The 22,478-nt window shown below is 46.0% G+C and overlaps 1 protein-coding gene across 2 annotated transcripts in view; it reads right to left on the bottom strand.

The window, feature by feature from the left end:
• The window catches only part of CNTN4 (contactin 4), a 348,713-nt gene that overhangs the window by 2,717 nt on the left and 323,518 nt on the right, over positions 1-22,478 (bottom strand). The window contains exons 14-23 of one of the 2 annotated variants that reach the window (XM_042799543.1): positions 13,837-14,012; positions 11,223-11,343; positions 8,595-8,753; positions 7,683-7,832; positions 6,497-6,567; positions 3,862-4,096; positions 3,210-3,325; positions 2,598-2,784; positions 1,994-2,106; positions 276-444 (exon numbers count right to left, since the gene is read on the bottom strand). In XM_042799543.1, the coding sequence (XP_042655477.1) occupies positions 276-444; positions 1,994-2,106; positions 2,598-2,784; positions 3,210-3,325; positions 3,862-4,096; positions 6,497-6,567; positions 7,683-7,832; positions 8,595-8,753; positions 11,223-11,343; positions 13,837-14,012 (1,497 nt within the window). The remainder of the gene's footprint in view (positions 1-275; positions 445-1,993; positions 2,107-2,597; positions 2,785-3,209; positions 3,326-3,861; positions 4,097-6,496; positions 6,568-7,682; positions 7,833-8,594; positions 8,754-11,222; positions 11,344-13,836; positions 14,013-22,478) is intronic. The other variant, XM_042799544.1, reaches the window with a different exon arrangement.

The raw sequence follows: 22,478 nt of genomic DNA, 5'->3' as shown, positions 1-22,478 counted from the left end.
CAACTGTAACCGCTTATGATGGCGTTTCTTACGGTTTAATCTTGACTCAGGATGAAACCAGAAAGGCGGGCTGGAATGACTCCTGGTCCCGGCTAGGTCTGGGTTCCAGCTCCCTGCCTGGGCGATGGGCAGAGCTACAGCCCGCCCCTGCTCAGCCCCAAGGCTCCAGTTCATCCCCGTTTCCAGACACAACCGGGGACTGGGGTGGAGCAGGTCTGTCCCCCCCCCGGGGAGAGGGGCCGGGGACGCCGGCTCCCAGTTCCTCCCGTCCTTACTCGAAATCTTTGGAATTCGGATTTGTTCGCTGCTGCTGCCGTCGCCCCCGTCGCTGAACGGCTTTATCTCTACGATGTAATCCTCGTCGAACGGCAGCGAGAGCTCCACGGAGGTTTTGTTCGTTTCGATTACGGACGCGCTGCTCTGCCTGTTCCACCTGTACAAAACCTGCAGCGAAGGGGAGGGAGAAGGGGAGGCAGAAACGGCAGAGACGTCCCTCGCCCTAAGGGCGGCGGGATTTGCTGCCGCTCTTTGCTTGCCTCTGGTGCTCAGACGCCCGGCCCGGGGACAGAGGGGCTGTCCGGCCCCCCCGGGGGTTTTGGCTGGGGACCCACGCCAGCACAGCGGTGACAGTGCCCGCACGGGGAGGTGACACTGGCAGGAGGGTGATGCCAATGCGCAGCACCAAACACGGCCTCGGTGCCCGCCAGAGCCCCTCGGAGAAATCTTCAGCTTGATCCAGCTAAAATAAATCCCGAGGCTTACGGAGAGAGGTCAAAATTCTTATGATGTTTCTTCAGGAAACCGAGTTGGGGTATTTGATGCAGTGCCACGATCAGCTCCCCAGAATAACTGGATTTTTTGAATTACCTTCTAAGATCTGGGAATTCTACCGATTTAGATCATAAAGTGTGACATAAAATACAAGAATTTGAGGGGAAAAAAAAAAAAAAAAGAAAAAGAAAAGTTAGGCAACGTTTTGCTATGCTCCAGGAAAGAAATCTGGCTGTGTTATCCTGAGAGCAAGTTAAAAGAGAACTTGTTAGAAACTCACTAGCTGGAGTTTGCTTTTTCAGGGTGTTGAGTTTCTCTCTCCTCCTTTCAACTGACTTCTTAATCTGCATCTCCAGCTTAAAACAAGTAGTGAAAAGTTGGTCCAAACTGCTGAGGTTCATCTGAGGTTTACACTAAAAGGCCTGAGGAATTACTGATTTTTGACGATCCGATACAGAGCACCAAAGACACTTAAAGGTTAGTGCAGAAATTCAGGAGCGCTGGCCCAGGCTCGCAGCGCTGACGCCGCTGGCGTTCCAGACTGTGAACCAAATACAGAGCATGTCCAGGTTCTTCATCATTTCAAGCTCTGGTGGGAGACGTTTGCGCAACTCAACCCTCAAGGCAACAGCTGGCAATTGCACACCAATGCCTTCTTTGGGCCAAATTACACCCTTGTGTAAGGTGATAGAGCTGAATTCTTCCCAAGATTTCTCTCTAGTTAAAATATATCGTATTAAAAGTGCTACTAATGAGGGTTCTCTTTCCTTCCCTTTTGGCTTTGTTTTCTCAAGAAAATGGGAGCTATTAAAAAAGCATTTTATTTATCTGCGATTAAGGAGTCAACTACAGCCTCTGGAAGGTTTCCACCAAAGGCAGGAGAGCAGTCCCACAGGTGGGAGCTTCAGAGGGAAGGAGCAAGTGAAGCCCCGTGGGCTGAGACCCACACGGGTGCTCACAGGGATGAGCAGCCTGCAGAACGTGCTCCCCCTGCACGGGTAGGGCCTCTGTTTCTGCGGGAATGCTCCGGCTTTAACCCAGGAAGCCACGAAAAACACCTCACCTGGTCTTACTACAAGCCCCAAGTTGACCCTGGATTCATAGAAACGTTCCCTAGAGCCCAACAGCAGAACCCAGCGGCCGCTGGAGCGCAGCGGGGATCCGCTGCAGGAGCAGGGGGGTGGTGAGGGAGCTGGAGCAGGGCGGTGTTGAAAATACTCACTTTGTAGCCTCTCACTTCTGACTCGTTGTCCAGCGCTTTCACTTGGTCCCAGTTCAGTATGATCTTGGAGTCGGATGAATTCCATATGATGTTCCCGGGGGGCTGACTTGGTGCTACACCAAAATACGCACAGCCCTGTGTTACTAAGGAGCACTGTTTCCCAGTTGGATCCCTCCCAGTACCAATGAGGCTTCTACCACCAGAGCTCAGCGTGCCCAGAGTCCTATCGCTCCGGAAAGCTAATGAGCTGTTTCACTGATCTGTGTCCTCAAGGTCACAGGAGGTGTGACACAACACAGTGCTCTAAATGCAAAAAGGATTCAGTCAGTTGCTCAACATGCCTGAGACCAGAAGAAAAAAGCCCTCTTGAACGATGAGATAAATATTTAATTTTCCTGCACAGCTGTGATTTCAGTTTTGCATGCTTTGCTTACTTAACACGGGGAAGAGCGTTACAAAAAAAAAAAAAAAAATGCTGGCAAGTCTTCTGCACAAAAACACAGTCTTACAGCTCCTTCAGACTCGAGAAAGCTTGCAAATGAGAGAGGGCAGCACTGGCAGAAACCCTCCCGGCCAAGAGCCCCCCATCCTCACAAGCACTCACGTGGCTTTTTGGTTGTGACGTTGACGACGGCACTGGAGGGGCCGGTCCCAGCCGTGTTGTAGGCCCTGACTGCCAAGTGGTACAGCGCGTTCCCTCTCAGGCTGCTGACTTTTGTAGACGTCTGATTGCCAACCGTTCGAATCCTTTTTGCGTTTTCTTCCTTCTCGTCGTGTCGCCAACACCTGACCTGGGAGGCAAGAGCAGGCACGTGTCTACGGGCTGGCAGCACCCGGTCGTTTCCAGCACTAACTCTGGCCCTTCTGCCACAGGGGCAGGTCCTGCACCCTGTCACAATCCCTTCTTGCTCCTTGCTAGAAGCCAGCCTGGCTGCAGCGCTCCCTCCCCAGACCCTCAGACGCTCTCTGGCCATGGAACACCTCCATGCAGGTTTTCCCCAGCTCTCCATTTTCAGATCGCACACAGAAAGACATATAATTGTTTACCATGTGCGAGAAATCTCCACGTCCTGAAGAGATGAAAGGAAGGAAGTTTGTCACGGGAACCCTCCCGCCCCACGGCAGGCAGGAGCGGCACTGCAATGCCTGCCCACGATGGATCTCCACATCTCCTCCAGGCTTAGTACTGAAAGGATGCTGCGTTGTGTTTCCATACCTCGTATCCCTGTATTCTTCCTTTGTGCTGGTTCTCCCAAGGGGGAGCCCAAGAAACTTCAATGTCTGAGGCAGAAAGACTTCTGGCCGAAACAGTGGTTGGGGCTCTCGTTGGCTCTGGGTAGAGAAGTTAAAAATAAAATTAAGAGTTTTCACTTTTACGTTCAATTAGTCCCAAGCTCCAAGGGATTTATTTTCTTCATTGCACAAGGAAAGAAGCACGCGACCAAAACAAACTTCCACATTTCAAAATGATGGCTTGTCAGCCTGTGCCAGACGGCACCGCTCCTCTACCTAAGAAATAATAAGATGTCATTACTAAACTCAACCCAGGACACCGTGTACTGTAATTAGGACAAGAGGGAACATTTTCTAATCAGTGGACATTAATTCATACTAAATCTCAGCGGAATTCTTTCCAGATTACATGCTACTTTTCCATTAATATCAAAAGATTTCATTACGATTAATGTTATTTTAATGACTATCAAAAGAATTCATCGCGGCTCGCCATTTATTATAAATCTGAGCAAGGATTAGGTATCAAAGGATATGTCAAGGTGGATACTAAACCCTTTCAGACCCGGCCAACCCCACCCTGCGCCCGGCAGCGGGGAGGAGGGAGAAGCGGTGGGGTGGGCTCCCGGCTCTACCTTCCTCTGCCGAGTAGACGACCGTCACGGGGCTGAACGACCCTTCCCCCTTGTTGTTGTACACCCCCACTTTAACCTCGTAGGGGGAGAAGGGCGGCAAGGTCTCGTTGCGGAACACGTATCTGGCGGCGTCCGGGGAGGCCACGACGGTCTGCATCCAGCTGACGGTGCCGAAGGGGCGGAAGGCCACCACGTACCCGAAGCCACCTCCGTTCTGCAGCTCCTCGGGCACGGTCTGTGGGCAGGGCGACCGCGGGAGAAACAGCACTTTCAGCAAGGGCACAAGGCTTGTCTCCCCGCCTGCGGGCTGGCTCTTGCCTCTCGGTCCTTCTAAAGCTAAATAGAGCGTTAGGGATGGGAGGCGGCCGGGCTCCTGCTTCGCATCTGTCTTAGTTTGGGCTGAAATAGAGTTAATATTCCTTTTCAGGGACTAGATGAGTGCTGTGTTTTGGATTTAGCTTTGGGTTTGGTATGGGAAAAATGCTGATAGCACACTGATGTTTTCAGCTGCTGCCGAGACTTCAAGGACTCTCCGACTCCCCATGTCCTGCCCGTGCGCCAGGGCACAGGGAGCAGGGAGGGAGCACGGCCAGAGCACCAGACCCAAACTGGCCAGTGAAATATTCCATATCATGGCACGTCATGCTCACTAGATAGAGGAGGGGTGGTTGGGAAGGAGCTCTCTGGCTTCTGCGATTGCAGGATCTTGGTATCTCGGGGTCGCTGGCCGGGCACGGGCTGGGGATTGGTCAGCGGGTGGGGAGCAATTACGCTGTACATTGCCTGGTTATATATTTCTTTTTGTTTTCCCCCCATCATCGTTACTGTTCTCATTTTATTGTCATTATTAAACTGTTCTTATCTCAGCCTGCAAGTCTCCCTTCACCCCTCTAATCCCCTCCCCCATTCCCAGGTGGGGAGGGGGAAGGGGGGGTGATTAGCTGCAGTGGTTGGTTGTCGATCAGGCCCAAACCACAACAGCATCTCACCTGAATCCATCCCGTCCCATCCCATCCGCGGGGAGCCTCGCGGCTCCGCGAGCTGCCTGTAGTCAGAGGGGAAAGCAGCACCTCCAGAAGTCACTTTGCCTGAGCCTTAATTCACCTTTGTAGGTGCCCACCACCTCCCTTTGCTGGCTGGCTGGAGCCTCCAGTAACGACGTGAGCAGTTTTAGGCACGGCAGTGACTGACTCTGTTGGGGTGAACCAAGGACACGGTTCCTGCTTTCCCAACACACGTGCAAGCCGCTCTCACGTCTGTGGAACCGCGCGTGAAACCCTGAAGGACACGTCCTGGCAACGTCCCAGCCCACGCGGGGCTGGTGGCCCCTCGGTGGCCCGGTGGCCCCTCGCTGGCCCGCTGCTTCGCAGTGACCCAGACCCCAAACAACGTGACCCGACAGAGACCGCGATGGCAGCGAGCGACTTGTCACAAACGTGATGGAGCAGGGCAGGGCAGGGCCAGTTAACGGCCAGAGGAAACAACCTGTCACCTCCAGGTCACTGCTGGACACACGGACACCTCCTACTTGCAGGCTTGCCGCCCCCTAAAAGCTGCATCAAACCCCATTCTTCCATGTACTAAAATAATCTGTAATTATGGGCCACTCTCCCACGGATGTCCACGGTGCTTAAGCACGTGCAGGGGTTACTTTCGGTGACTTTTTCTTACTCTGTATTGTAAAGCTCAAAAAATACACCAGACCGTCAAAGGCCTCTGGACATTTAAGAGTAAACCGATTGCTCTGTCAAAATACAAATTATATTTTGTGCAAATTACGACTCAAATCAATGGCTGATGTTCTTGCCGTGTGTGCTTTTGAAACATATTGTGGTATCTTTGGGAGACACGGCATAGCTAATTAGTCCAATGGAGGAGGAAATTTAGCACATTGTGCTATGTGTGTAAGGACAAAAACCCATTTATAGTTTTCTAATAACCTTAGAAATATCTCTGGCAATTCATTCTGCCAGCTTGGTCAGAAATTGTGCTAAGTGGAAGTGTTAGCATGTCTAGTGAAGTTCATTATTAGGAAAAATATGCCAGCTGCATCGCATCATAACATGAAAATATGAGCAGACAAATGACTGAAGTTCTAACCCCGACTGCCTTAAGGAATATTAAACATTTTTCATCTCTGTATCTCCTCTTGCTGGCTTTCATTAGCAGCGAGAGCCAGGATGCAATGTGTTGTGCTAACTCTTAACTATTTGCTGCCACATATCCCCGAACGGGGATGAGGGATGAAGCTTGGGAGCCAGCCACACCAATTCTCAAGCAGGGCAGGAGCCTGGCCTCACAGCCTCCGTTTCGTCCCTCGGGTGGTTTTGGCCCATCCCCATTCTGCTGTATGTGGACGGACGCGCTGAGGGTCCGGGGGAGCTGGGCGTGTGTCGAGGCAGCGATGGGCAGCCCGTGGTGCCCCGCACAACACCTCTCCCCTGGCTTCCTTCCACGGGGCCCTGGCGTGGGCAAGGGGTTTAGATCAATTTTAATAGCTGGGCTATTTTTAATCACTCAATCTGGGCTTTCTGTCGCTAAATGAAATCTACAGAAGCTTCCCTGTGGTCTGGGGTGAGAGGGTGCATCTAGACTAGGACCTTATTAATTCTCCTCTCGGTTTGGACTTGCTTACCTCCCAAGTAATGACCAGCTCAGACTTGCTCCCTCCACCTCCACTGACGTTAGCTGGGGTCACTTCAGGAACTGCAAAAAAAAAGATGCAGAAGATGGACGGGGTGACTCTGAAACCAGAGAAGCGCATCAAAATAGAACAGACCTACGCAGCAACAGGACTCTGCTGGCCTTCCCCTGCTGGGCACCAGAAACGCTATTAGGAAATGGCTAATTTGCCATGGCAAACAGCACATTAAAAGTATGTCAATAATAGTATATTAAAAGTACGTCAATTAACTTGTGTACTCAGTAACTAATTGTTTAGTTTAAACATTTATCTTCCATAAAAAAGGGCTTGTATTTATTTTCCTGGTTTACATTCTGTTCCGTTACAGGCTGAAGCAGAACGGAGGAGCCACCTACCAGGGGTTTCCCACGACCGAGGCACATACCCGCCTTGCTGCGACCTGTTCCTGCCAGATCAAAAGACCAGGACAGGGGCACGAGAGCTCTCCATGAAAGGCCCTGACCACAGGCACTGCTGGAGATCCCGGCCAAGCTCTGCCCGCAGCAGCCTGAAGATGCCGTGTGGTTCCAGGAGGCAGCGGTGCGGCTGGGAGAGGGTCGCAGAAGACAGACTTTCAGTAAGCTCAGGAAATGCTCCAAACCAAAGGGCAGCCCAGGGTGGTTTCTTCCAAGGCCGAAGACCCGCTGGGATGAGCTCCAAGCTACTCCAAGAACCACGGAAGCCCCCAGCATCAAGGAACTGCTGACACTCCAGCTGTGAAGCTCAAACTCCTGCTCCTGAGGTGCTGTAGTCTGTGCTCCAGAGTTTCCATCACATCAACCACGGGAAACCAGAGGGACTGGTCTCACAGTCTAACTCTTATCAAGGGAAATTGGGCAGTATTTTCCCCAAAGCCTGCTTAAATACTTTTTTTTTTTTTTTTTTAAAAAATCATTGCCTTCTGCAGGGAAAGGGCATGAAATCTTCCTATGCTCCACAAGTTGTAGAAGGAGCAATAGAGCCCATCAGGAGCTCCACAACTTCCCCTGCCCGCCCTGTGCACAGAAATAACATGCTATGAGGGGGGAGAGCAATAGGTGCAGAAAATGCTCCTCAGCTTCCTCCAGTGCAACACATCCGTTAGCACTGATGAGCATTTATGCGACAGCATTTAACCCAGTTTCCCACCACGACTTACGAGCTTCTTCGGTTCTTCTCTTCTCCGAAGGTCTGCTGGGTTCTCCAATCCCAATCAGGTTGGCAGCCACTACTCGAAATTCATACTCGACCCAAGGGTTCAGACCCACCACTGTCGCTGTGAACGTCCTGCCATCGATGATCTCTGGAACTAGGAGACAGCCACAGGTTGGGCACGCAATGAAACCCACTAAAAGTATTAAAGGCTGCTGAGAAAAGGCCACGGATAGCTGATACCCTTGAAAGTGAGGGATTAATGTAAATTCCAATTGAATAAGGATTGATAAAACTTTTCTAGTTTTTCTAACAATTTGTGAACTGCAAAGACGTAAAAGGCAGCATTAAAACATTGTGCTTTTAGCAAAGAAATTCTTGCTATTAAAGATCTTCTCCTAAATTGCCACTTTTTGAAAACAAAGTGTCCAGACAACAAATTTAAATGGTTTTTATTTTTCTCTTTTTGAAACACAGTGTTCCCTCTATTTAATGGTTACTGGAACAAAATTAACCTCTGATGGAACGAGCAATTACATCATGGGATTTTTCCCTCTATCAGGAAAATAATTCTACTTAAAGATAGGCCAGATGACACGGTCTATCCCTGAGGGATGTCTTTATAGACCAAATTACTGTTGTATATCTCCAGAGTGGCAACAAAAGATAGGAATTCATCCTGTTTTCTCTTAAACATTCATGAGAAAAATGGATGAGTAATAGCACTGGCTGGACCCTAAATCTCTGGTCCAGCCAGTGGACCAAACCTAAATCTTTGGTTAATAAGACCAGTGCTCTGCAGGCAATGAAATCAGTTTTCACTCCCAGGTGCCGGGCTGCTCCAGGTGGCCCGTGTGTGGGTCCCGGCGGGTGGCTTTGCCATCGGTGGAGCTCCTCGGGCGCCGGGCGATGGACCTACCTGTGCTCACCGCTTGCCATCCCACCGAGAAGGGGGTCCTGGCTTGTACGACATACATTGTAATGGGGCTGTGGTTGTCTGCTCCTGGCCTCCAGGACAGCTGGGCGGTGGTGTCGGTGATTTCATCGATCGTCACAGCTTCCGGGGGACCTGGGGGACCTGTTGGGGGAATTACAGGAGAGGGGTGCTTGGAGCTTTGCAGTGGCTTCAAGGAAGGAGGACTCTGGTCTTCCCCCCTTACTCAGCAGAGAGGTAACCGAGTCCCTGCGGAGGGGTCGAGCGCAGCCCCAGCTGTGGTTTAGCAGCTCTCCTTGCCCGGATGAGACTGGGAGGCCCCGGGGGAGATAGGCAGACCCAGAGATCACCAGCTTCACCCCGGGTGCCTCCCCAGTGCCGCGGCCGGGCCGAGCTGCCCGACAGAGCCAGGCGCCCGGGGTCAGCTCCACCAGCGGCTCCGGGACCGGTCTGTGCACCAGTGTGACTTCTGGGTGCAGCCCGGGAGCACCCAGAGGCTGGTGAAGGACCTGCCTGTAATTACCATCGTGTCTGAGTAGGGACCAGTATTTTCCGCCTCACTGCGGGTTTCCTTTGAACCAGTAAAGCACCGCAGGACATCCCGATCAGAGAGAGGACCTCTCTCCTGTATCACAGGGCTGCCACTGTCAGTAGCGGTACCTGAGATGAAGTGTCTCCCCAAAAGCACCAATCTCAAGCAAACTCTCTTGCAATTCACCCTGTGGACTAAAATTATTCTCATATGATAATCAGGAAAGCTGGACATCTTTAAATATCAAAAATGCCCTGAAACCTTCCAATATGCTGTCTTTAAAATGAAAGTTTCAGCAGGTCTAGCCAGATTTAATTTCTCAGAAATTAAAACTTTAAATTGCTTTGCTGGGGGGGGAGCAGCCATGCAACAGAGACTTGTGGAGCAGTCAGCTCCTTTGGCCCCCCAGTGCAAGTTACACCAGAGAAATGAATTTTCACTGGATCTGTCACCAATTACTCCTATTACTTGGCAGGGGCTGAAATAAACTGTCTTCACTTCATATCTTAGAATGACCACTGTTATTCCCAACATTACAGACTATAGTTCTTCACAGGGTGCAGGCTGCAGTAGGGCAAGACAGAGAAGAATTATCAGTTACTGATTTACCAAATAGCCTTGGGCTGCTGACAGACACTTGCTTCTCCTGTTCTGATGGTGTGAAAAAATCCCATACTGATCTGTGTGTACTGGTGCCAGGAGTTACTTCTGTGTGCTCTTATTTGATATTCTCTGACATAACTAACTGATTTTTATTCTAGTATCCAATCTCTTGTTATTTTGACATAACTCCAATATTTAAAAAACTTATTCTGAAGGCTCTCTGTACCAGCTATTCACCTCCCCCCTCCAGTCTCACAGGCCAGGGATATTTCCCAATTTTTATGCAGTCAGTGAGATGGTACAGCACAGCTCTCAGCACAGCTGTGGGACCGCTGGCCTGGATGTTGATGTTTTTAGGGAGTGACAGGATCAGTATTTTTACAATCATCAAGGGTCATTTTCTTGTGAGAATTTAATGTTCCTCCTGTTTGTTTACAGAGACAGAGCTAAGGAAATTACCTAACCGAGGTGCCCATCAGCAGGCTGTTTTGAAATGTTTGTGTAAAAAAAAAAAAAAAAAACAGTCATCTGAAATCATGATGCAGAGAAAACCTGAGAGTCAGTGTGACGGGGAGCAACCTCCTGGGGAGGAGAGCAGCGGCTTCGCTGCCTCCAGGGGCCCAGCTCTCTGTGCAGCACGTGGCTCAGAGCGTCTGCGTTCACACTCCTACGGGGGAAACGTGGTAAAAAGCATAACGGTATTATAAGGATAACAGAAACACCCAGGTACCAACAAGGGCACATTTCTCAATGGAAGTTTGGGGCTTAATCTCACACAGCTTTGATAAAGAGGGAATTTCTTACTTCTTTTTCATGCTCTCCTCCTTTCACCGAGGTGCCTGAGAACTTATGTTACATGGAGAACGCGCAAAGTTTCCTGGGGTCTGCGAGAACTGAGGGCAGCAGGTACAGAGCAGCACCAAAGTCTGCTTTCCTCAAAGCTAACGAGCAGGAAACTATATATCATATTTATTGTAGGGACCCAGACTCGGGTCAACTAATTGCATCTCTGTTAATGTCATACTTACAGATCACCTACGTATGGTAACGAATAAATCTGAAATATCAGTGAATAAATCATGTTTGTTCTAGAAACGGGACGATATTGCTGGGCAGATATGCGGTGAATAAGCTGGATACTGTTTCTGCTGCACGGTTCATCAAATAAATGAGCTCAGTTGGTGCAAGTTTTGCATTCCGGACACGAACATGTACTAGCGTGTTTATCTGTGCTGTGTGTTTGTCATATGAGTATGTATATAAGAAAGAATCTTCAGATGCACTGTTTGAAAATGTACTGTGAACCCCAGTGTGTGCTTAGAGCTTATTTCTTAGATTAATTATAAGACGCTGGGATCCCAATGAATGTCTCTGAGCCCAGGAATTGTCTTACCAGCAGCAGAAGACAGGAGAAAAAAAAAAAAAAAAAAAAGAGAAATTTTACAACAACAACAACAGCAGTAACAAAATTCAAATACCTCTTACAATCAGGTCTGCAGCAGCCGATAGCTTGTCCACACTTGTTTGCACCATGCAGACGTATTTCCCAGCATGCTTCAGCTGGATGCTTCTGATCATCAAATCACCAGCTGAATCCTGCTGATAAAGTAGGGAAAAGTGGTTACAATTACTTTTTAATGAGTGCTAAACATCATTATCACATGAAGGACACTGTGACTAATGGATTTACTTTACACTGGCTGATGAAAACATTAGTAATGCAAGCCGTGGCCTATTAAAATTATGTGAGTCTGCCTTGAAGATAAGAGCGGGAGCATTTCTAAAATTATGGCTCCTACAAGGGGCAGGGGAGCCTGGTTTGGGTTCATTAAGCAGTTTCCCTATTAAAACAATGTGACAAAGCTTATGTAGGGCAGGTTTGCTCCGATTCCTCTTCTATCTCTCTGGATATCCAATTTATAGCTCTCTGGTATTCAGATGCCCACTTTCTGCCTACATCTATTTTGTAAGTGAAAATCAGCCCAAATTATGAGACATCTGCAATAGCTTCACGGCTTTGTATTACGGCCAACATTTTGATTGCCCGGCGTTTTTATGCTAAAGATCATGAGAACAGCACTCTCCGAGGAAATCTTGCATCACCTAACAGTGGTAATTTGTTTTCCAAACGCCAAGTGCATGTCTGATTAACTGTTGAATAGAACTAATTATGTTTCTGTATGTATAGGAAGCTGAAAACTCTCTCTCAATTTTTCTCCAGACACAAAGCATTCGATACATTAGAAGTCTCAGGGTAACCTTGTGATGGCGGCTTTCTGACTGAAGAATATTAATAAAGTTTGTAATTTTAGCTTTGCAGGCCAATCAGGCACAGTCACTGGGAAGAGCCATCGCTGCTGATGTGCACCCCAGGCATCAATCTTTAAGTCCATCTTTTAATGATTTTTTTTAGGGATAACAGCAAGGCTTGTAAACTGTATTCCCTTTTCCTTTCAGCATTAAGTTTCAGTCCTGACAAATGTAAACACGGACTATGACTCTGTCTGAAACCCAGCAGAGCACATATCTCTGTAAAACCTCCCTTAGAGCAACATGAAAAACCCTTTCCAGTTTTCTACCTCTTTGGAAAACTTGCTGTGTTTCTTTCCTTCTTTTTCTTGCTACCTTCACTCAGTGAAAGTGGAAAAAAATTCATTGGGAGGTATAAGAAAACATCTTTAAATTACAAATAAGTTAGAAATTAAACTCCCCAAGTCCTGCCTCGTACGCAACAGGCTAACTTAGATTAAATCTGAACTGCGAAGGAAAATGTTATGGTTACAGAGGAAAGCAAACTTTTTACCCACCTTTCAGACACAGCCTGTGAAATCACTGCTCCTCTTTTAGTAAAAATTATTTGGAAATTATTTTTCGTCAGAAGAATGGCATGAGAATCTGGGGCAGGTCTGACAGATGTGCTACCTCCTCATGTGAACTCCCTTTCTAGCAGACAGCATCCTTAGGTACCTCCTACAGCCCTGACCCTCTTCGACTGCCAAAATTCATGCCACAACATCTTCAGGAAATCTAAAACTACTAGGAAAGCTAAAACAACTTGCCCTTTACAACCCAGGTAAAAGCAGAGAAAATCAAGCAGGGAAGGACCATCACAGGCACCTTTACCTTGCTGTGGGCTCTCTGGTCCTAAACCTTCCTGGAGAGGCAGAAAATGCCAAATGACCCAAGCAGATTTTCTCCTCTCCTAACAGAGGAAAGGAATTTCTACCTTCACTACCTTTTCTTCCCTGTACCTGGCACTTCGTCATGGTCTTGAGAGACAGTGGTGGCCAGGGCTGTATTTAACGGGCAGTCTAACCATCATTTCACACCCGACTCTTCTCCTAGCTATCGGATTTCCATGAACGTGACCTTTTCAGCCTTCAAATAAACAATTCTCTGGACATTGCAAAAGTTTGCACTGTCAGTGGGTACTGACTGGGTTTCTCATCAACAAACAAACAAACACCCCAAAGATATCAACATGACATTGCCAGGAAATGTGCATAGACAACACTGAAAAGATACATCATCTCTGATGGTCGGTGATGTGTGTAATACTATACAGGTTGTTTTGTGCAGAGCAAAAATACTTACTCTGTGCATGAGGTCACAAGAGGAGGACACAGACAGAAACAGATAAACATGCCAACAAACACTGCCTGAACAAATTTGAGGATATCCTCTGATTTCCTGCTATTCTCTGTATAAATACGAAGTTCTACAATTGCTGTCTTTTATATTTCTTTCATTGTTACTGCCAGGGAAAAACTATTATTGATTTCTTCCTTGAATGAGAAGGCAGTTCTTTTGCAATGAGAAAACATATTATAGGTCTTCTGACATACATCCCGCTGCAATGTGAACGCATCATTCATGAGAGCAGAATCAAGACATGTCATTAAGAAATCATAGCAATTCTACACCAACTATAATGAAGTAGTATATTGGCAATGTTCATCTTCTCAGTCTATAAGACACAAGATAACATCTCCTACTATTAACTTAGACAAGTCCATTCCTCCTATTAGTAACCCTTTTCTGTGTTACCTACTTTTATTACTGCGAGGAAGTTGCTTTAGTATTAATACTTACCCCTCCAACTCTTTCAAAGTGATCCCCATCTTTTTCAAAGTCTATCAGGTGTCCATTAAATGACCAGGTAAACACGATATCTAGCGAGTGATCGTGAGATACCTGACAAGGCAGGACAATGCTTTCTCCAACAGTGACATCCATGCTGAAAGGCGACACCATAACCCGGGTTGGATCTACAAACAATAAAAAGAAGGAAAAAAAAATGCATTAATCCTGTCCTCCCAAGAAACTGAGAGACATGTAGAGCTGAGAAAGGCCCTAAGCAGGCTACCACAACTGCAGCATTTCCACTGGAACTTGAAAAATTTGCAGTGATCACACAGGAAGATCCTTAATGCAACAAGTGAACTATCACATCTTTGATTTTATCCTCCAATACCTTTCCCTATTTGTTGGATTGAAACACAATTAATAAATCATCCAGAATCCTCTTCTAGCCACCATCCTGATGAACAAGGAAAAGAAAGCACTGGGGAAGAGTGCAGCAGATCTGAAAGGCTTGGTTAATTATTTTGAAAAAGCTTGGAGATCGGAGATTATTTTATTCGACTTCTTACTTCAAAGATTTGTTTCACAGTCATACATCGCTCACCATGGCTATCAATTAAAGCTATTTTGCTGTTCCTAAATTAAATACTGCCTTAAGAAAACTCTCTTAATTTAAAATCTCTAAAACTGGAATAAAGAAGAGTATACTGAAAACACGAGCGATATCAGCTCGGACCTGGAAAGGGAAAGATTAGACTAATATTATTATCGCATGTTATGTTTACTGCAAACTCGGTGCTTGTTCAGAATATTGGCCGTGTTCTCTGTCTATGGATGATTTTTACATTTTAAATCCAGGTAGTTTTCTTTGTGCGAGGAGGGCCTGCAAAAAGAATAAATACAAATGATGAGCGATACCAACCAAATCTTTCACACCGTGGAAACCAAAACTCTTGCCCAATAAACCAAGTCCTGGAGCAGTGCCAGACAGAAGGGCTTTGGGGTAAGATGTGGCTCTGGGTGTAGTAACCCCTCTGCCTGATATACAGCTGGTGTGGGTCAGTTAGTAGGTCAGACTGACTCACTTTTTAGGACATCTGTGGTCTTACACGAGCTGTCACTGACCTGCTGAATAAGAACTGAGCAAGTATTTTGGGAAGGTGACGCAGAAGAAAGGTGAGGAAGAGCATTGTCCTAAACACAACCATTTCCAAAGGAAAGTCCCCAAACCCACAGGTATCTGTGATGTAGCAAGTTGTCTGTTAAATATGGGCAGCAGAATATACCAGCTCCGCCCTGTGCTTCAGCTTTATTCACAGCTAGAGTTCACTTGGAGCCTTTACTACTGGTTTAATTGTCTCTTTTTCATTTAGTCGTGCAGTACGAGCAAAATGGTGGCACAGAATGATAAGCCATGACACACTGTGCAAACTTCAGCTCGTCATCTTCCCTGTGCCTCTAAAGTTAACATTTGTCTTTCATTTCTGTTGACAAAAACGCGATCATTTTTTTTTCTACAGGGCCTCAGAGGAAAAGAAAAGGTGAAAAAATATTGCTTAACAGTGAGACCAAAAGTCTGAAAACCATACACATACAGATATTTTTGCTTATTCCAAAAGTCTATTGTGCACAGCTGTCATGCTAAAATACTATGAGCATTATTCATTCTCTGGTATATGGAACCAAAATCTCAACTACTTCTTCCAGAGACTACTGGCCAACTGCTTAATTCTCTGCTAAAATAGTGATAGTACAACAAAGATATGCACTGCGCAGAATACTCACCAAAATTCAGGGAAATGCGAAGCCATCCCTGAGTTTTCAAAGACCTTACCAAAACTGTACAGGAGGTGGTGAAAAAAGATTTCATCGCTGACTATATAGGCCTCAGATCAGGTCCTCAGGGACTTGGCTGTATTATCTTAGACCAATTTAATTCATCTATATTTTGATTTCATTTTTAACAAAATAGAGTAACTTTTAGCAGAAGCACAGAAGGTGTTATGAGACAACTAATTAATGCAAGTAAAGCATTTGAAATTTCTCAGGTATAAGCAGCCTAAGTGCACGTTGCTAAAACAACGTTTAATTATTGCCTAGGCTTATGACATTGCTTTTGTATAACTGATGTATCAGCATTTTACAATCACCTGGGTTTTCTCCTACTGAAACTCAAGCAGACTCGGGGCACCCCAAGTTCAGGGTGCTACAGAAATGCTCTCACCTGCAGTGGGGCTCAGGCACGGGATCACTGACTGAAACGTCATTTCAGCATCAGAAGTTCATCCTCTGCCCTGCTCAAAGCCCGTATGAAATATTTATGAAGGACTTGACTCTGAGATGAAACTGGTGCCTCCTACAAAGCCCCGAGCTCTCCTACATGAGTCCCGCAATGATCCCTGTAAGCTCTGGTCCTTAACAAGTATCAGCACAGAGGTTTCGCTGTAGCTAACCCTCGCCTCCACGGCACTTTCTGCAAGAGGCAAGAAGTCCACACCATAAATCCGATTCTTTCTGCCACAACAGTTTATAAACAGATAAAGAATGAAACATGGAGTCTTTGCTAAAGACCTGCTTGCCAGAGCAGTTTAGCACAGCTCCTGTGGACAGCGTAGGAACTGCAAGTGCCCCGCGCCTCCGAAAATCAGGCCCCCAGGTTTCAATCCAGTCATGTCAAGCGGCATTGCAAGCTAATAACTGAGCATCCCAGGTTGTGGGAATGGCTGACACAGCTCGGTGACAGACGATGCGCGGGGAGGGCTCCGACCCAAGCCATGCTCAGCAGGAGCGCGAGCCCCAGCCGTGCACTTTACAAATCACCCCAAGGAGAATGCTGACCCATCTCTTCTCAAGGACTGGGAAAGCTGAAAAACAAAAACATCCCCTCCCCCCCTTTAATAACCCTAGCAGAGCAGCAAATGGAAAATGTTATTCAGAAGCCAATTGAGGGCAGCCGAGTGTAGGCACACCTTGGCGATCCACAGCCGAGTGGTAATCAAAGTTATTAGATTTGCATTTTCAAAACCTGCAACTTCAGGCACTTCTTAAATTATGGCAAGTGCTTTAATGATATGAAAATTGGGTCGGTTAGGATCCAAGTCAAAAAAACCCCAAGCCCACAATGACTTGGTGGTTTTTTTTTTTTTGTTTTGTGTTTTTTTTTTTTTGTTTGTTTGTTTGTTTGTTTTCTTTTTTTTTTTTTTTTTTTTTTTTCCTAAACTAGCTACTCATTTATTTATTGTCCACTTGCAAGGCAAAAGAGGTAATCTAGGGAGACAGATAGTACAGGAGAGCTGATCTTAATGCTCTGTTACTGTCCTGTCACCACTAAGTGCAGGTTATTTTCCTTAGATGTCAAGGACAGTTAATTAAAATAAAATTGTGGTTTCGGTGGTATTTTGAGCTGATATTCTCCTCTGGAGCAGGCTGCTGCATTTTGATTTAAAAATCAGGCTGAAAGATTCAAAGGGTAAGAATTTCTGTTAGCAACGTCCTCTCGTACAGCTGCCTGCAGGTTTCTGAGCCCTCCACAGAGGGAAGCAGCGCCTGGCACTTCCCAGCTCTCCTTCAGAAAGAAGAGACAAAAAATAAGCAAAATTGTTCCAGGTCATGCTCTGAAAAAGTTCATCTAGGATTACTGAGAAGTTTTTAGAGGAGAAATAAGTGAATACCGCATGCCAACGGGAATGCTCTCAGGGGATGGAAAGCCCTCTGTCATCAGGAAGTAAAATAATCTGTTTTTCAGTCTCAAACAGGAAGCAGAGAGGGAAAAAAATAACTACACTGTACGTGCAAACACGTTCGGTAGATGTCCCGTAGGCATCGCAAGCGTGGTGCCAGCAGACGCCGGCGAGTTCCCGTGGAGCTGGGCTTGGCTTTGCTGGGGAGGAAGAGGAGCAGGAGCAAGGCCCGTGCTGGGCTCCGACCTCGGCGGACGGGTTGGTGCTTTGTCTGTAGGTGTCACTGAAGGCTCAGGGAAGCTCCCTCAGCCTTCCCTCCCCGCCGGAGCGCGCGCTGGTGCGACAGAAACGGCGCGGTTTTGTTTCCCGCGCGGTTCTCCTCGCGCGCCAGCGGCTCAGCTCGCAGCGGGTCGTCGGAGCGGAGATGGGGGTGAGGGGTGTGAAAGCCCCCGGGGATGATCCTCAGCTGGAGCAGACCCACGCTGCTCTGGGCACCATCAGCCCCAGCTTCACCAGTGGGGTGACCGAAGCCATCCAAGCTTTTCTTACCTATTTTTGCCCTGCGTTACATCCTTGGTTTTATCGTTGCAGCGTATTGCAGAGAATTTGGTGCATATCCGACTGATTTAATGTCTCTGGTTTATATTGCAAGAGATTTTCAACAAAGTTCTCTTGCTAGCTTTCAGGCTGTTAGAAGGAACAGAGCTGAGCAGCCCTTCCCACCCGTGGGGAAGGCTGTAATTGCCTCCCTTTGTCCCTCGTCCCCGCTAAAGGGAACCCGTCATTAGCTGTTAGTGCCGCCTGCGCTTTTGCGTCTCGTTTCGGGAAGCTGCGATGCATTTCCAAGCTGCAAACCAGCAGGCTGCAGACATCGCGGGTACGGTTTGAGGGTAACAATCATCCAATCTGGAAAGAAACCGTCCCACCCTGATTTTGTATTGATTGGGTGTCCATTAGGAGGGATTGCTTGTTTAGGGTAAACAGCTTTGCATCGCGGCGTTTGCCTGTTGTAGCTCACGCAGTGCTATGTTGTGTCATATTGATCTGGAGGACATGACACAGTGGGACACAATCTACAGTGGCATGACATAAGTGACATAAAATGAATCAAAGACTGACACTCGGAGATAATGCTTTGTTTTGTTTGTTTGTTTGTTTAAAAAAAAAAAAAAAGGTCAGTCCAGAGCATGTGAATACCTTTTGAATAATACAAGAGGACCAGGACAAAGCAAGAAGAGATGTCACATCTATTGTGCCCATCAGCATGATTTCAACTGACCGAAGGGTTTTTTCCACCTAGAGGCAGGCAGACCTGTCTGAGCTCGATGCCTCTGTAGTGTCCCGTTTCCAAACATGCTCATTTCCAGTTTGGCTCAGCTGTGCGCTCCGCTCCGCTGGGATGGGATTCAGCGATGCTAATAACCACAGTGCCTTTCATTTAAGACTATCAAAGTGCTTAGTAAACAATGAGATATGCTTTGCCAGCCCTGACTGCTGAAGGAATAGAGAGGATTTTACTGTAATAAAAGATTGAACTGTAACATGCTCAGGAGATACAGCTCCTGTTGTTGGCCTTAACTCTGTGGAATTGAGCATCTCAGAGAGATTAAAAAAAAGGAGATAATGTCAGCATTTCTAATGCTGGTTTCTGAAACCTGTGCACCTAATACCTAAATGCTTATTTAGACATCTATCCTGGCATAGGGGAGGAGGTCAAAGGAGAATGAAGAGAAGGGAATACTCAGGTTTTGACATATTTATCCAGGGTAAAAAAACTGAAGAAATCAGAACTCCCCCCCAAAACTTAATGGTACCTTCAGACCGTTTTACTTTATAAGGCAAATTTTGCAAAAGCTTATTCCTTCCTTTCTTCTTCCAGCCTTGCCCATTTCACTTTATTCAAGATTCGTTTGCACTTTCATGCTGCTAGGTTTGTTTAGTGGAAGCTAATGGAAATTTTGTAGAAGACCTTCCACTGAAGGTCCGCAGCACGTGTCCCTCTCCCCTTTACTCTTTTGCCTAAAATGGGAAAAGTCTGTTGTAAATATTCATGGCTTTGGAGGGGAAAGTATTCCAAATGGACACAAATCAGTTAGAGAAAACTGCAACAGCAGCTTAGAGACAGAAGAAACATGGTCTTGTTCTTTAAATGGGAAAAAAAAAATAAATCGGCGTTTGTTTTTGCTGAAGGATATGTACGTCTTCTTCAAGTACGTAAGAAATATTAGTATCCCAGCTATTATACTTTGAGGGCATGTCTGAGTTGAACAGAAGCGAGCAGCTCAGATGCGTAATGGCCAGAGCGGGTGCTGCAGACTGCAGAGGGGAGGACATTTATTCCAGGCTGGACAAGAGGAGACCACCCAGCCCAAAGCCATTTCAGCATACGAGGCTCTGACTCTCCGCATCATGTAGTGTGATAGGAGCATGCCAGGGCATCTGTTAGCTGTTTAATGAAAGCCAGGGTGGATGACAAGGTAATTTCAGGTTCAAGCATGAATGCTCAAGTGCAAGAGTTTATGTTCAATTACCAGATGCTTCAAACAAGCAGCTAAGACAAAGGCAAGCGATGCCAAGCACACAGGGCCACATCCAACACGAGAGAAAACGGACAGAGCGCTGCTTTTCCTCGGGCTTAATTTCCGTTCACATTGCTGATATTCTGTATGCGGACCCAGGCAGATAAGCAGTACTTTCAAGTCTGATTAACCATCTAATTACCTAATTCTCTTTAACAGCCGTTAGTGTTACATTGTTAAAGATCTAGCTACATTTTTTCCTTATCTGAATAAACTATTTCTTGTACAAGATTTTAAAATAGGTTTTTCTTGTAGATAAACTGTAACTTGAGCATCTGGGACTCACTTTTTCCTTTTTTGGAATAACAGCGTGTTTACCATTTTTATTTTGGTTTTTATCGGAAGGACTTAATAAATGCATTGCAGATCAATGTCCTCTATTTGCAATGACATTTTACATTATTGTATTGATTTCAAGGCAAATCATGTCTGGAGATAATAAAAATCCATCTTGGAGGCAGAATCGTCCGTTTTCTATGAGCAAACAAAGAATCAAAGTCCAGTACATGAATACTCCAATGTGCTCTAATGTTTTTTTCTCTTCTATTTGGGAATGAAACATTTATCCAGGACCATAAAGTTGAAAGCATCCGAGACTTGACTAGCTAAGCTTCTGGGAGCTCTCACTGCTCTGGGCACTACCAGACACTATGAGAAACATTGAAAAGAGGAAAATATGACACTGAATTATAGAGATTAATAACTAGTGAATAACTAAACACACAGTGTGAATTAGCATAGCAAACTACAGCCACTTTAATAGATTGCTTGAGTACTTTATGGGGCATAGCCAAAATTAAGATTAAAAAGAAATGGGGAAAGTACTTACAATATTTGGCCTTTGCAATATCACAGACGTGAGCTGTGATGAGTCACATATATGCTTTCAGGAACAGACACGTGCCTCTTATGCCAATATAACTCTTCCATATAATCAGCTATTATACACGTGCTCTCACAAGACAAGTAACTGATTTATAAGACACATTTCTTAACACAAAATTCAGCAGCACTTACGGTATCCTCTGGTGTGTACTATGGTAGTTCAGCCTAATAAAATGTAATCTTGCTAAAAGCAAAAGGGATACTATCAGTTTAGAGAAGGGAATTTAGGCCTGGGACTAAAGTCACTTCTCTGGTTTTAGAAATGGTATGTGGTTAGTGGTCTAGATCTTTCCATGTAATCAGGCAGCACTGATTTTTGACAATGAAGGCAGTGATACATGGCCAGGCATTTAATGGGGATTAAGGAGAGTGGAACATCTGACCTTTCCTGGAAGAGCAGAGATTCAGCAATACACACGGCTGAGCTGGGCATCTAGGACAGGCTAAAATTGCTTTGCTGAAAGAGGATAAGTATCTTGCAGTTTACCTGGCTTAAATCTTGCCATATTGGAACCACGGCGTTGTGGGGAACATGCAATTATTTTTAGATGGGTGCTTCAGCACATCACCTGAGCCCCTTTCTCTTAGGAAGCCTCTGTTTCCTGTTAGTGTGGGCAAGGTTTTTTTTAAGAGGAGAGTTTAGATGTTGTTCCTTGTGACTGCACTCCTAAGTAACCTGTCCATCCAGCTGCTGAAGATTCCCTTTCAAGAACGGCAGTTGTTTCCTTCTCAGCTTCATTCAGAGCTGAACTGCAGTCGAGGTACAAGTTATTAGCATATTTCTTAAACTGACATTGAAAAAGAGCTTCCCACAGATTGAAAACTGTCTAAACTTGATGTAAGAGTCTCCCTCCCAGGAATTAATGCCTCCCACTTCCCAGACAGGGACCAGGCAGTCAATCAAGGGATTGCATTTCTGCATACTCAAATATGCATTCTTTGTGTGGCTGAATAATAAATGAAGGTTAATTTAAATCCAAAAACACATTAAGAATGGAATTGCATCAAAGGATACTGGGGAGGGATGTGCCATTATAGCAAATTCAAAGACAAAATGTATGAAAATATATCCACTCCACTGAGAGTACTGAGAGTGTTACTTAAATAACAAGAGGGTACAATACTTCATTATAACCTCCATTTTACTTAGTGCAATGCAATCTTATCGAATCAAGCTCTCTCCATACAATTGTGACAAAGAAAATCATATGTAATGGGGTCTGGAAATGACAATCAAATCTGTCACCCATAGAAATTTGTATTTGCTCCTTATAGCAGCATGCAACAGTGCCTGATTACACTACAAAACACAAACACCCCTTCTCTATCTCTTTGCATTTCCGACTAAAATAAAAGCCACTTCACTTCAGAGGTGCCTTAAATGAAATCGGTATATCTGACAAACGATTGAACCATTTTTGACACGCTTTACAGATAACCCAGTGAATTCAAGGTGTCACCTTTTGTGGGCTATTGATTGCAACTAGCTGATATCCGTCTTTTCTAG

This window comes from Tyto alba, unplaced genomic scaffold, assembly GCF_018691265.1.
Source record: "Tyto alba isolate M040663 unplaced genomic scaffold, T.alba_DEE_v4.0 Super-Scaffold_3, whole genome shotgun sequence".
NCBI classification, from domain to species: Eukaryota; Metazoa; Chordata; class Aves; order Strigiformes; family Tytonidae; genus Tyto; species Tyto alba.
This window is presented reverse-complemented; position numbering and strand designations above follow the sequence as displayed.